General features: G+C 43.6%; 1 protein-coding gene across 4 annotated transcripts in view; it reads right to left on the bottom strand.

Moving 5' to 3' along the window:
* The window catches only part of TMEM184A (transmembrane protein 184A), a 61,413-nt gene that overhangs the window by 458 nt on the left and 45,858 nt on the right, over nucleotides 1-15,097 (bottom strand). For 2 of the 4 annotated variants that reach the window (XM_072597730.1, XM_072597731.1), the window contains exons 6-10: nucleotides 14,662-14,737; nucleotides 14,471-14,562; nucleotides 12,074-12,243; nucleotides 8,858-9,055; nucleotides 2,221-6,727 (exon numbers count right to left, since the gene is read on the bottom strand). In XM_072597730.1, the coding sequence (XP_072453831.1) occupies nucleotides 6,486-6,727; nucleotides 8,858-9,055; nucleotides 12,074-12,243; nucleotides 14,471-14,562; nucleotides 14,662-14,737 (778 nt within the window). In that variant the 3' untranslated portion in view covers nucleotides 2,221-6,485. Of the gene's footprint in view, nucleotides 1-2,220; nucleotides 6,728-8,857; nucleotides 9,056-12,073; nucleotides 12,244-14,470; nucleotides 14,563-14,661; nucleotides 14,738-15,097 lie in introns of those variants that run through there. The other 2 variants (XM_072597732.1, XM_072597733.1) reach the window with 2 other exon arrangements.

Below are 15,097 nucleotides of genomic sequence, written 5' to 3'. Positions count from 1 at the left end.
TAAGAAACACGGTCATCCCCAGGCACACACACTTTGAAAAGAGGGCATAGCATGGATTTAACACTGAAACAGACCTTAGAAAACATCTAGTTAATTGCTCTCACTTCATAGCAGTGTTTAGGTTTGTAAAGCACTTTTCATGTGTCATTTCATTTGGTACTTAACAACCCCAAGATATAGATGCACTTATTATTTCCGTTTTGCAGATGGGGAAGCAGACTGAGAATGGTTAAATGCCTTGTCCAACTATTAAATGTCTGGAGCAGGATTTGAACATAGGTTTTCCTGACTGCCATGTCCAACATGATCTATATCATAATACCCAGCTCCCTACATGAGGAGCAAGCAGACCCCTGGAGGGTAAGTGGCTTGCCACACAAGTTACCCAAGTAGTAAGTGGCAGAGCTGAGGCTCAAACCTAGATCCTCTGACTCCAATCCCAGTGCGCATTCTGCTGCCCCATAACACCAACAGAACAAGGACGAAACCTCATCATGCTACATTTGAAACTTTGCCAATCCGGCCTGAGAAAATCCTCCAAATTGTGCACAGCTAGGTTCATATTTACACATTTTTTTAAAATCAGCATTGCATTGACCTGCCCTTGCAAGAAGTAGAACTGCATCCTGCCTGTAAAAGGGGAGATGCATGCATTCCATCTGTAGCCACTTACCAATGCTTTTCTGTATCACAATACCACAGATTCAAAGCCAGAAAGGACCTTAGAGACCATCGAATCTACCCCATATCCCCCCCTCCACCATAATGTTTACAGTTTTGGAACTGAGGAGTGCTGTAAGAGTGGTTAAGTGACTTGCTGCCAACAGTGACACATCTTTGTTAAGTGTCTCATGTGGGATGTGAACCCATGTTATACTGACTTCAAGTTCAGTACTTTGTCTGCTATACCATGGTACCTCTCTTGATTCATGTCTCATTAGATGAAATTTATTTTAGTACTTGTACAGTGAAAGTTTCTCATAGTTTAAAACCAAATTCTAACCATTCCAAATTTTTATTGATGCACTAGCTTGATGAAGGCTTTATTAGTCATATTTCTTAACCTAAGGGTGAGGTATGGATTAGATGAGATGACTTCCCTTCCAAGTTTTGGGTTCTACCTTTAAGACTAATTAAGACTAAATCCACTGAATCTATGACTTCATCCCTATGGGGGTTTCCTACATGTAGATCAGTCAACCCATGCCTGCCCGTCCTGTGCACTATTTTCCATATTCTCCCATAAATTTGCCATGGGGATCCATCCAACATGCCAGAAGTTTTCCTCAAGTTCTTTTGACATTTGGAAGATAAGGAAAAATTCAGTTCCATTCCGTTGAGAATAGATGTGATGATTCAGATTCACTGGCCCCCATTTGAATATAAGCCTCTGAGAGCAGGAACTGTTTCCCGTTTGTTTGTGTATCTCCAGCATCTAGCACAGGGCTTGGAGCATAGTAAGCACTATATAAATGTTAGATGATGGCAACGATGTGACCAACAAGCTCCTCAGTGATAGGTGAGGGCTTAATTTATTTGGGAACTGAATTAACCAAGTAGGTTTGTGAAAGCCACTTAATGTTTTCTGTCATACTTCCAAAATCTTGAATTTTAAATCCATTAGGGTCAGCATGTTAGACCTGCAAAAAAATGGTTCGTTCTCCAGGACTCTAAAGGTTTTGGAAGAAAACTGGGCCTGTATCTTCTTGAGCTTCTGGCCAGAAGCACAACTATTTCCTGATAAACTATTGTCCCAGGAATTATCACATCCTAGGGAGCTAATATAGGTGAGCTAGTAGGTACTCTTGGAAAGAAAATGTCTCAACACCATTTTTAAAAGGTTTAGCTCCTGTAACATCTCCCTGATGAGATTCAAAGCTAGATGAATCTTAGCTGAGAACTACAGGACTGACACCTCCCAAGTGGACATGGTCGCTGAATGTTGAAAGTTTCCAAGTTAAAATTCCCATCTTTAACCTCTGCCTAACCTTTGGAGTGTGAATTTGAAAGATTGGCTTGCTAAGGAGTGATGAGACCACATGACCAAAAAATTGCTAGGGCTTCAGCAGCCTGCAGAAACTGGAGACACAGAATCATAGGATATTCAAGCCTGAGTGGACCTTGGAAAGCATCTGATGCAGGGTCAAACTCAAGCAGAAACAGGGACCGCTAAATGGTAGATAAGGATGCCTGTTGGCCACATACTGAGAGAAAACCACATCTGTTTTATAATATTTTTATTTTTTTTTTGTCAAATATTTCTCAGTTACACTCAATTTGGTTTGAGCCACATTTGGGAGTATAGTGGGCCATATATGGGCCACAGGCCCTGTGTTTGACACTTCTGGTTGAGTTTAGTAATCCAAAAGAAACTTTGAGGGAAAAACAGATCCAGTTAATGACTTGCCCAAGGTCCTATGTCTCTGAGTAGCAGGACTGGGTATCGGATCATAGAATAACATTAAAGGACAACTCTCTCCTTCTAGAGATGGGCAAACTCAGACTCAGTCTGGAACCCCTCATCCTATCCCACAGCAATAAGGTTCACGTCACTTGGACATTTATTTAGCCATTTGAGGGCATGAGACTTTTAAAAGGGTCTTGCTTTCCCTTTCCCCTAAAAAAAAGAAAGGGTAGCTTGAGAAAATAAAAGACCATCCTAACCCACACCCCCTTTTGAGATAACCCTGTGATACTCAACATGCATGTGTTCACTGCAGAAGTGCTGACAGAGAACCAGCATAGTTTTATTTTAGACTACCCTAAAGAATACGAATGGACATCTGTTTATGACTTTAAGGTTTACAAAGTGATTTGCACTCATGACATCACCTGAACCTTGCAACAGTCCTGTGAAGTAAGTGCTATTATCCTCATTTTACAGGTGAGGAAACTGAGACAAAGACAGGTTAAGTGACATGCCCAGGGTCATGAAGGTAGCAATTTTCTGAAGTGGATTTTCAACCCAGGTCTTCCTTACTTTAAGCCCAGCACTCTCTCCACGTATGCCAAGGGTAGTGATTCAGGCTTACCATCTGAACATAAGTATCTCACCAGAGTATTACGTCACCTTAGTCTGAGCATGTCGCCTTTTCCAAAGCCAACATGCTTCATTTGCCTAATGCAGCTGGTCAGGCTTTAACAGCTGCTGCCCACTTCCCCACTCCTTATCGGAAAATGGGTTTTATTGCATCCCCTCTAAGGAAAGGTTATTGCCTCACTTGAGGCAATTGGCTATTGGATACAATGGACTAGTCTCCATCCACAGGAGGATCATAATTCGCAGCCTCTGACCCACCTCAGCTGTTTCACAAGCTAAGCTTGCCATACTGCTGGGCAAAGGCCTGACCTCTTTGCCTTTAGGCCCCTAGTGAACTGTGGAGGACCACTGAGAGGGGCTTTGTGGCATTCCTGTTCACCTGTTGCCATTCATGCCACCTCAGGATGAGGGGATGACAGATCAACACATCTGAGACTTTTCTTATTTGCCTGTGGTCTTTCAGGCCCTTCAAAATGTCATTGCTTGTGGTGGGGTCTCAGGTTAAACCCATCTGGTGCCTGATTTGGATCGCTGACCTCTAGGGTGTGGTGTCTCCCCTCTACCAAATAAACCTGCTGACCTTGTGTTTCATTGAGACTGATCACAGAAGCAGAAACATGGGTGTGGTCCCATCAAAGTAGGGGTGGGGAGAGAGGGAAGGCAGACTCTCAGGTTTGCCAGCAGCAGTGGAGACATTGCGATAAGAGAATGACTTTCCCAGCCAGCTAAGCAGAGGCTGGACTGGAAAAGTCACTGGTGTATCTTATCACAAAGTCCTGCTGTTGGTACATGTGAGAGATGGCCAGAAGTGGGGGGCAGGGACTGGGAATGGGAGGGGTGTTTCAGGAACAGAGAACTAACTAGCCTAAGAGTCAGGCTGCCTGGATTCTCACTCTCCAAATGACCCCTGGGAATCAGAGTTCTGAGCACTGGAGACGTTGTCATTTCCTCTTCAGCTAACTGTGACCTGAAAACAGACACTGGCCTAAGGAACCTGGAGAACTCTCTTGCCTCAAGGTTGTCCCAGGGATCCACAGCCTAATCCAGTGACACATCTGTCCATTGTCATTTCCCTTCCCCTTCTAGCCATAACTTAGCTCACTTGGGGTGACTTTGGGCACAGTTATCTAGTAAGGAGAGTATTCCATTTTCCCTCAATTAGAAAGGGATAACAGTCCCTACCCCCTGAATGACCTCGTAAGAATAAATGACATCACCTCTGAAAAACACAGTCACGTAACATAGAGAAAGAGTGGCTTTGACATCAAGCTTTGAGTGCAGCCCCTTTGATGGCTGGGGGAAACTCAGGGGTAGCACAAAATAATTCCCATGCTTCTCCTCCATACCCTTCAGCCCAGAGCAGAGTTTCAGCCTGACCCCCCATGAGGTCTAGCTAAGCCAAGGGGTCAACTACACAGAAATAGAAGCCAGACAAATCACTGAGGGGTGGGGAGGGGCATGGAGAAACAAACAAAAAAACCCATTTATACATAAATAGAAGCAATTCACTTGGAAACTTGTGACACGTTGTGGCATATGTCACCATCCTCTGACACATGGCACTGCTGGCAAAGGAGGGCATCGTGTGGGTTACTTCCTAGACAAGGAAGTACCTGGGGATTCCCAAGTTGGTCACTGAAGAGTGAGACTTCACTAGTCTGATGCTGTTTAAAGGTTAATCAGTCTTTTGGACGTAACTTTCAAAGCTTGTTAGTTCCCACTTTCCCCATTATCTGTCAATCCCCTTCTATCTAAGGGATGGAGAGAATTTTACTGTCAGTCTTTGGGGAGAGGAAAAGAAAGGCCATGGGTCACATTTAGTTTGTTTTTAATGCTCCCCGAATATCTGTCCAGGAGACAGTCCTTTACTCACTGGGTCTCCAGTAGGCTACTCAAGTCTCTGAGCATGTTTTCGGTTCCCTGGACCTCACTGTGCACTCCATCTCCCATCTGCCTTCCCTACGTCTCTGCATAGGTTGTCCCTCTCCCCGCATACCTGGAACACCTCATCACCTTTTTAGAGACCCTAGATTCTTTCAAGGTGGCTCATGTGCCACCACATCCCCCTAGTTTGTTAATGGCTTTGTCTCTCCTAATCTGCTTTCTCAAATTACGGTATTTACTTATCTGTTTATTTGTTTTCATTGAGGGTAGACACTTGCTTTTCATTTCTGTCTCTATCCCTAGTGCTTTGTACATAGTAGGTACTTAGGAAAATACTTTTGGTGTTGGGTTGAATTGAACTGAACTGATTGAACCCAAACAAGTTTTCTCCCCCTGCTGCCATGCAGCCTACTCTGATGGCTGTTTATACAGCCCCAAAGGGGAAGGAATGGGTTCCTAATTCACCAACAGCTCTGCTTTCAGCCAAACCTAGACAGGTTCACTCCTTGGAAGTCAACAGATTTCCAGGAGGGAGTCCCTTTCTCTCATACACATTTCTACAGACTAATTGAGACAGCCCTCCCACTCTGGTCTCGTGCTTGTGAGGTCTGGGTCTCTGGTTCAATCTGCTTCAGGATGGGGACATGTAGCAAGCAGTGTCAGAGATAGGGGGAGGGTCTTTGGTGGCACTTCTGACAGATTCCAGTCCAAAGCTCTTTGCTTGGCTGATGCAGCCCCTTAGACCATTCTAGTTTTTGGCTGTAGCTGGGGGGTAGAACTTTGAAAAGCACTACTGGCTTCTGGGTAACTGAGGAACAACACTGTCTGGCATGGGAGAAGCCAGGTAAGTCCTAGCATTACTCTGAACTTAGGGTAAACCAAGGATTCTCCTTGTCTGCTGCCACCTGTAATACTCCAAAGAAAGCGAACGAAGGAACAGACACCAGCTCCTCTGAATCAAAGGTGGAGTCTTCTTATATGGACAGAAGTCAGCTCAGCTCAGAGGTATCCCCAGTCCTCAGACTCCCTATTCAAAATCAGAAGTCCCTTTATGAAGGAGAATAAAATTTTTTTTGTCTCTATATACTCAACATTTACCACAGTTCCTGGGATACACTTGATGCCTAATGATTGTTGATTGACTGACTGTGGAAAGGAGAGTTCTCTCCTGGTGAGCTCAGATGAAGGCACTGAACCCAGTCAAATAGCCCAGCAAGAAGTACATTATCAGTCACTGAAAGACTCTGAGCTGTGAGACAGGGGGTGAGAGGGTGGGGACAGTCTATCAAATATGAAAACACAGCAGGACTATAGACTCCAAGGTCACAGCAGTCTTAGAACTAGTTTTGGAAAAAGATCTCTCCTGAGCAGTTTCAAGTTCTTCCTCTCTCAGTCAAGACCAGTTCTTAGAACTTAGGGGGTGGATTGATAAGAGGGATGGTGGTAGGAGAATGCAGTACCCCCTCCCTCACAGTCCACATGTACTTGGTGGAGTGTGTTGACTACTGTCCAAGAACAGCTCCTCCACACCCAAGGTCAGAATGCTCCCTCAGAGGCTCACCTACAGCTCATCTGAAAGGATTAACATCCTCTTCTCTATGCTTTTGTTCTTCTTGCCCCCAGAAATCTGGGGAGTAGGGGTCATGTTCCCATTCTGCCCCTGTATTTTGACCTCTTGCATAGATTGCTGAGTGTACTGCTGGTAAGTAGGCGAGAAGTTGTGGATGGCATCCTGGACAATGTCTTGAGGACTTATGGTCTCCTTGAGCCCACTGGAAATACTCTGCATAGGAGCCACAGTCACTGAGGGCAAAAAGTTAGAATGAGTCCAAGGCTAATATGAAGGGGTAGAAATACCTTCCCATGGTCTGGAAAAACCTCCCATTTATAACTACAAGAGGCTGCCTTGGGAGGTGGCAGGATCACAATCTGCAGCTGACCTCAGAGCCAACTAATCCCTCTCATTTCTTAAATCAGGAAACATGAGGTCCAGTGGGGTTAAAAGGCTTGCCCAACGTAAGATAGCACACTAAGCATTAATTTCAACCCAGGTCCTCTGACTCCCAAGGCAGTGATTATTCTGTGCTGTTCCATCCTTTTAGAGATTGTATTGTCAAATATCTAATGGTGTGATTTCTTTGCAGGTATGGCCGCTGACTGTAAATTCTAACTATAAATTCTCTGATTCTGTCTCTAGGTCTGAAAAGGAGGAAGGGAAAGACCCAATTTCCTGTCTCCTGCTCCAGCTCCCTATCTCTGAACCAGCCTGCACTTAAGGCCTCCTCAAATGGTTGAATGCCTGTGTTACTCTTAAAGATAATGATAATTGACTTTTGCATAGAGCCCTAGAGTTTGTCAAGTGCCATACATAATCTCATTTGAGCCTTGTAACAGTCCAGTGAGGTAGGTACTACAAATATTATGCTCGTTTTACAGATAAACAAACTGAGTCTCAGAGTGGTTCAAGGATTTGCCCATAGTCACACAGCTAGTAAGTGTCAAGGACAGCTAGCTGTTATTATCTGCAAAATGAAGACAGTAATTAATATTTGTCATATCTACTTCAGAGAGTTGTTGGGAGAACTATATAAATGCCACTTTTTCTCCGAGTCCAGTAGCTTAATAAGAACCCTTGTGATTCAGAAAGTGGCTTATAACTTCTTGAAAACTCTCTTGACTGCAATTCAAGTTCATTACCTCTTATTCGTACCCATGGGAGACAGAACAGCTGGTCTCTATCCTTTGGATCCAATCACTTTTTAAATGAGCCATTCACAAAGAGGCACTTCCCTAAGTGTGATCCAGGAGGACCCTATCCTTATATTCCTGTTCAAAGTATGATTGTTTCTCTACTTGTGGTTCTGGACCAAAGCAATCATTTGCTTGGAATTTTTAATAGAAAAAAACTTAAAAAGCAAAAAATAGCACCTCATTGGGGTCCAATCAAGAAACCCTATCCTATGCAGTAATTGTTTTCCTGCCCATTTGGGAGCACGTGAACGTGTTGCTGCTGCCTGTGCAAATGATCCACAGACAAAAGGGGTATAAGCATTGCTACTCCAGATCCTTGTCAAGGCCATTCCAATTGGGCCCAACCTCCTCTCAGCTTCCATTTCATTCTGACCAACAGGGACTGCCTAGCCTTTGAGCTCAGTTCCCTCCCTGAATCTCTCTGCCAGGATTTGGTGTGGTAGGGGAAAAACAAAACCAGCTAAACCAAAACCATTGGATTTGGAGTCAAAAGATAGGGATAGGAAATAAACCTCTGATTTTGTTAACACGGGATTCCTGGGTGAGGAAAATCCCTTTACCAGTGCAGGTTGGCATCTTCTCCACAATTTCCAACTTCAGAGAGTTGGATACAGCACTGTAAAGTTAGGTGATTTGTCCAGGTTCCTATAGTCAATATGTGTCAGAGTGGCACTTGAACCCAGGTCGTCCTGGCTCGTAGGCCAATCCCTATCACTTATGGCATGGTGTCTCAAAGAGTCAGAGGAATTGAGTTCAAATTCTGCTTCTTTGTCCTTTGATAAATTATTTAACGTATTTGGGCTTCAGATTGCTAAACGATAAAATGGGATTAGACTAGAGGACCTCTATTGTCCTTTCTAGGATGAGATATATGCTGCAAATGAAGTTCTTGCCCTGATCCCCATTTTCAGCTTCCTGGATTAGCTGTAGAATTCACTGGTGTCCAACCTCAACTCCATCCAGCCCCAGATATTTGGCCAGGATTTTCCTAATAAGGAGGCAAAACCCCAGAAAGCATTAATTTGTCTGGTCGTTCCTAATGCCAAGCTTTATGTCCTGGTTCCTGAGCTTGACGGGACCCTAGGGCATGCTGATCATGCCCTCTACAAACTGGGAAGTCCCAATCCCACCCATTTGCCTTTGGGATAGTCTTTCTTTGAGGTTGAAGCCTGAGCAAGGTACCTGGCGAGTTTTCCTTCTTCTCTGAGTACACCTGGCATGTGAAGGCATAGCGTAAGGCGATAGAGGCAAAGAGCATCTCAATGCAGATGATGAAGTTCTGGTAGCCAGCAGCCACTGTCCCAGCGCCCACTTCATTCCCATCAATGATCTGTACCTCTGGGATCACCCCACACTTCTCCAGGATGGCCAGCAGCATCCCTATGAGAGCAACATTGAGAGTCTCATTAGAGCCAGACTGGCCAGGAAAAACAACATGGGTGACATGTAACATGGGAGACACAGCTACCCCAGCCACCACCATGAAAAAATATAAGGTTGGGTGTGTTTCCCCTAATAGAAAATGAACTCTATTCAATTCATTTGGAATGGCCTTTTTGGTAGAGTTATAACTAAGAATTTTTGTACCTGAAATAAGGGAAGGTGATGGGTATGTATGTGGTATGATGGGGAGTTCTTCTAGGATATGGAAGCAAGTTCATCTTGAAACACCAGGATATGGGGAATTTTTAATCTACTGAAGGAAGGGTTACTGCTGGGGATTCAGGGGTAGGGTTGGGCCAGGATGTAGCTGCTAGAGAGAAGAAATGTTTCTGGGATCAATGCTATTGGCACCCTCAAAAGCAAAGTTCTGTTCTTGTCACTCTAGCTGTAGATCTCCCTATGTCCCTTCCAAGCAAGGGCAGGCATCTTTGCTCATACGCTTCTGTATGTTTGAAAGGGTCTATTTTCTTCACCTCTTTTCCGCTAGTTGAAATCCTTCTTATCTTTCATTTTTAACTAAGCATTTTATTTGATGTCTCCTGATCACCTTTACTTATGAATAAATCCCTCTCTCTTTTCCTCCTCTCTCTAGTAAATCATACTTTATAACAAAAAATAAAGAGAAGGAAGAAAAAAAGTAGTGTGGCACAACCAATCAGAACATTGACCAGTTTGATAGTATATAGACTATCCCACACTCATAATTCCCCATCTCTAAAAAGAATGGATGGAGATGGGTTTTCTTAATCTTACTCCAAGATCAAGCTTCTTGGTCATTCTAATTATACAGCATTCAGTTTCACTTTTGGGAGGTGGGGTGGGGAGAGGACATGGAGTTCTTTCTGTTTACGTTGCTGTAGTCATGTATAATGTTTTCCTAGCTCTGCTTACTTCACTTTGTATCAGTTCATATAAATCTTCCTATGCTTTTCTGTAGTCATATTCATCATTTCTTACAGAATGGTAATGTTCCATTACATTCACATACTACAACTTGCTTAGCCATTCCCCTACTCAATGGCCATCTAATTTGTTTCAGCTCATTCCGACCACCAGAAGGTACTGCTATGACTATTTTGGTGAATCTGAACTCTTTCATTTTGTCTTTGGCCTCCTTAAGATATATCTTGGGTGTGTGATATCTTAGTAAATTTTTTATGATAATTCCAAACTGCTTTCCAGAATAGTTAGATCAAGTCATATCCCATACTCCACCCAATAGTGTCTATCTACATCTTTGGTCACCTTTGCCAACTTGCTGGCTGTGAGGTGAAAATCCTACCCATCTTTTAAGACTTAGTTCCAATGGCTCCTCTTTAATTAGTCCAGCCAGAAGTGACCTCTTCCTCATATCACTCATATATCTTATATCACTTCTATCACTCATATATCTTATATCACTTATATATCTTAAGTCTCTTCTGTCCCTCATGTATCTTATTATCATATCACTCATATAGCTTATATCACTTATGTCAGTCATATATCTTATATATGTTTGTTGAACAAATGCAAGGGAGTTCATCATCTTCTCCATAATTTTACATTTATTCCAAGGCACCGATATGGAACTTAGAAGTCATCACGAGGTATGAAGACCAGGGGAAAAGAAAGAATGATTCCAGCCCATAAGGGAATGGGGCACCAATGGAACGGTAGCATTTGTGAGCATTTGGGAATCCTTCTCATCTCATCAATGCGCTTGACATAAATAAACTACTTGAGGGCAAGGCCTGTGCCTTTTATCTCTTCTGTATGTACTAACATATAGAGGATACAGTGTCAGGCCTGGAGTCAGGAAGACTCATTTTCCTGAGTTCAAATCTGGCCACTTACTAGCTATGGGACTTAACCCTGTTTGCCTCAGTTTCATCATCTGTAAAATGAACTGGAAAAGGAAATGGCAAACTACTCTTGTATCTCTGCCACAAAAACCTCAAAAGGGGTCATGAGGAGTCAGATACGACTGAAAACTGAACAACAATATGTACTCAGAATCTCCTGTCCCTTACCATGAGCCCCATTGCCTTCACTGCACCCAGCACAGTACCGTATTATAGACATAGCTGAAACTCAGCTGACAATAGGACAATGAACTATGCCTAAATGGGTTCTCTTTGGAGAGGGGATTTCATTCCCTATATAAGATAAAAGCATAATATCTAAGCATATTTTGGAAAGGACAAGAAATGTCTTTGTTTTTGCGGCTACACAGCACCCAACTGTGTTGCTTTGTGCACTTAAATCATTATATTTTTCTCTGGACTTATTTCTTCACCCATAAATGGAGAGGATTAGTGAAGACAAATTATAATAGATCTTTATATAGTGCTCTGTATAGCACTTTTTTTCCTGGGAGGTAGGTAGCATAAACATTAGTAGCTCCATTTTGTAGATGGAGAAACTGAGGTTCATAAAAATGACATGATTTGCTCCAAATCACAAACTAGGAAATAGCAGAGCTGAGACTTCTGACTTCAGAATTAGGGCTCTTTCCATTACAGTCCATTGCTTTCTTTTTTCAAAAAATTATTTTTTACATTTTTAAATTTTGAGTTCTGACTTCTCTTTCTCCCTCCCATCTGTCCCCCACCCATTGTGAAGGCAAGAAATGTAGCATCAGTTATACATGTGAAATCACACAAGCCCTATTTCCATGTTAGCTATGTTGCAAAAAAACCCAAAACCCAGAAAAATGAAAAAGTGAAAAAAATTATGCGTCAACCTGTACTCAGGTTCCATCAGTTCCTTCTCTGGAGAGTCCATCGTCTTCTAAAAGGAATCCCTTCCAAGTCACCCCCATCCTCACCACCCCAATTGCCTGGCCAAATGCTGGGCTTACATAGTTATAGGCAGCATTTTTCGGGTGACTCTCTCTTCAGGGTCCCATCCCTTCCTATGTAAAGAGGTCAGAGGAGAAAGGTTAGCAACCTCACTCTCTCCATCCTTACCCACCTTGCCAGAAGGAGAGAAAGATGACAGCTTTGATGGTTAGAAACTTGAGGACGGGCTCAAAGGGTTGGAGAAGGTCACTGGTGGCAAAGTAGAAGAGGAAGAGGGCATAGAGGGCCAGGCTCACCGAGAAGTTGTAGACAATGGTCACATAGAGGTAGCCAGTGCGGGGACTGCCGGCAAAGAGAGAGGACATTCACAGAAAGCCGATGGGTCAGCTCCTCCTGCCACGCAGACCCCCCAGTAACCTCCATCTTCTCAAACTCCTGTTTCAAGTTTTACTTCCCAACATGGATTTACTGCTTGTATTTAGTTCTCCTACCCCCGATCAGAGTCCCAGAAGCAGAGAGAAGACAATGTCATGTCCAGAGGACAGCAACCAGGCCATTTCTGTTTGGATGAAGAGTTCTCAAGGGGAAGTACTAACATGAGACTCTCAACCTCCTAAATCCATATTCCGTGTGTGCCCTCCCAGCCCTACCAATCTGGGTTCTTCACCTCCTTCAGAACTCCTTTCTCCAGGAAGCATCCCTGAGTAACTCTAGCCAGCCTCATTCCCTCCTGACTCTCCCTCCTCTCCACAAGGAGGTATTTAGCTTATGTTACACTGATTTGTACCTGTTTATCAATGTTCTTGCTCTTCTGGGTGATGTGTGTGTACCTAACTTTGTTTGTATGTGTTTTCTTTCTTCTTGGTTATATTTGAAGGTCAGTGGTTAGAATATAAGCTCCCTACTAAGGGGAAGGAAAAATGTCTCATTTTTACATTTGTATCCCCAGTGCTTAGCACAGAAGTTGGCACATACTAGGTATTTTGAAAATGCTATTACTGATTGGTTGAGGGTGGAGACCAGATCTTTTCTTTTTATGTTTTCCCTGAGTTTCTAGCGTAGTGTTTGACAAGTCCAGGTGTGAGTGTGTTGCCTCCCTCTTAAGAAGTTTCATGGCTCCTTATTGCCTCCAGGATAAAATACCATCCCCTCTGGCATTTAAAGCAAAGTCCTTCACAATTTGGCTCCAGTAATCTCTTCAGCCTGATCTCAACATTGCTACTACCCCTTCAAAAATTCTACATTCACATAAAAAAATTGCCTGTTTGTTATTTTCTCTCTCTCTCATTTGTTTGTGTGTGTGGATTTTTTAAAGTAGTTGAGGTTAAGTGACTTGCCCAGGATCACACACAACTAGTAAGTGTCTGAGGCCAGATTTGAACTCGATTCCTCCTGAGTCCAGGGCACCTAGCTGCTCCTTTGCTATTTTCTTGACATAACCTTTCTATTTTCTTCCTCCATTACTTAGAACAGGGAGTCTCCCATGGCTGCTATGTTCTCCTTTCTCCACTCTGCTTCATAGAACCACTATGTTCTTTTGAAGCATGTCTTAGCTGCCACCCTTCCCCCATTTTAAAATGCCTTTCCTCAGTTATTCCTGTTTCCCTCTTAAACTACTTCATATTCACTATGGTCCTTTCCTACCTGGCCCCATCCTAGCTCCTCACATTCCTCCCTTTTACACACACACTGTGGTCCTCATATATTGCCTGTCATACACAGCATTCCATCTGTCTCCATGCCTTCATTCTGGCTGTCTCTCATGCCCAGGATGTGCCCCAATCCTTACCTCTGCCCCTTAGAATCCTACCTTCTACATGAAGTCCTTGCTAGGCTTCTGGTGACTTTCGTCATTTGGTATTTTTCAATATTTGTACATGTTGTCTTCTCTATATGCTTCTCTAGGGCAGGGACTTCTTAGTTTTTGGTTTTGGATCCCCAGCACCGAGCCTAGTACTGGACACATACTGGATTGTACCAAAATGAATTGAATTGGGGAAGCAAGGGGTGGTTGAAAGAGCACACTCTGGGGTTAGAGAATATCAGTTCAAATCCTGTCTCTGACACTTACTACATGTGTGGCCTTGGGTAAGTCACTTACTCACTCTGTGAGGGGTTTGGATCAGATGGCCTCTGACCATCTTCTAAATGTATGATTCCATGCATTGAATTGGCAGCTAGATGCCACAGTGGATAAAGCACTGGGCCTGCAGTCAGGAAGACTGGAGTTCAGATGCGAATTCATTCACTAGATTGTGACCCTGAGCGAGTCACTTAACTCTTTCTGCCTCCGTTTCTGTAAAATGAACTAGAGAAAGAAATAGCAAATTATCTTTGCCAAGAAAACCTCAAGTGGAGTCACCAAGAATCAGACGGACTGAAATGACTGAACAAAGGTTGATTGAATGAGATGTCACTGCTAACCTAAGCAGCCCCCACAAGAGTTCTCTTTCTAAAATGGTGACTGCCTCCATTTCTGGCCCCTAGACTCAATTCTTCTCTCACATAGCACCCCAGTTTGGCTCTTGGCCCTCTCCCACCCTCTTGCTTCTACTTTCCATGTTCTTACTCAAAATCTCCATCATTGTATTTGTCAACCCCCTGCAGGATAATGGTGATCAGAGCCATGATGGGCTTCACAATACAAAACTGGAGCGTGGCCTGTGAAAAGAAAGAGGGAACGTCAGCCAAAGGCAGCCCTGTGATCCTGTAGGGCCAGCCCATACCTAAACACCAAGCTCACATGGCCCCATGACTCACCTGCTTACAGAACCGAAGAAAACCAATGGAATAGGACATCCCCTGAAGACAGCAGGTACCATAGAAACAACTGGACCTAAAAAACAGAGTGAGATTAACCCACTAGAGTGGGCATGAGGGCTGCAGCTGGAGGACCACATCGGAAAAGAGACCAAGTAGGGCACAGTGCAGGCAGGGTGGCTCAGGAGACTCAGATAGAAATTTACAAACCCAAAAAACTGTCCACTGGTCTCCATCCACATTCATCTTACCCAGTTCCTTTCTTTCTGCCTGTCTCTCAGAGTATTAGGCTAAGGGAGCACTGATGTCCTCCCAATATACTCTGCTTATCCATAAAACATGTACACATCTGTACAATCCCAAATGGGCCAAAATCTGGTTCTGAGGGAGCGTCGTGACAGAATGGAAAGATAAATATATTGGGAATCAAGAGAAC

This window comes from Notamacropus eugenii, chromosome 3 (assembly GCF_028372415.1).
Source record: "Notamacropus eugenii isolate mMacEug1 chromosome 3, mMacEug1.pri_v2, whole genome shotgun sequence".
In the NCBI taxonomy this organism is placed as follows: domain Eukaryota; kingdom Metazoa; phylum Chordata; class Mammalia; order Diprotodontia; family Macropodidae; genus Notamacropus; species Notamacropus eugenii.
This window is presented reverse-complemented; position numbering and strand designations above follow the sequence as displayed.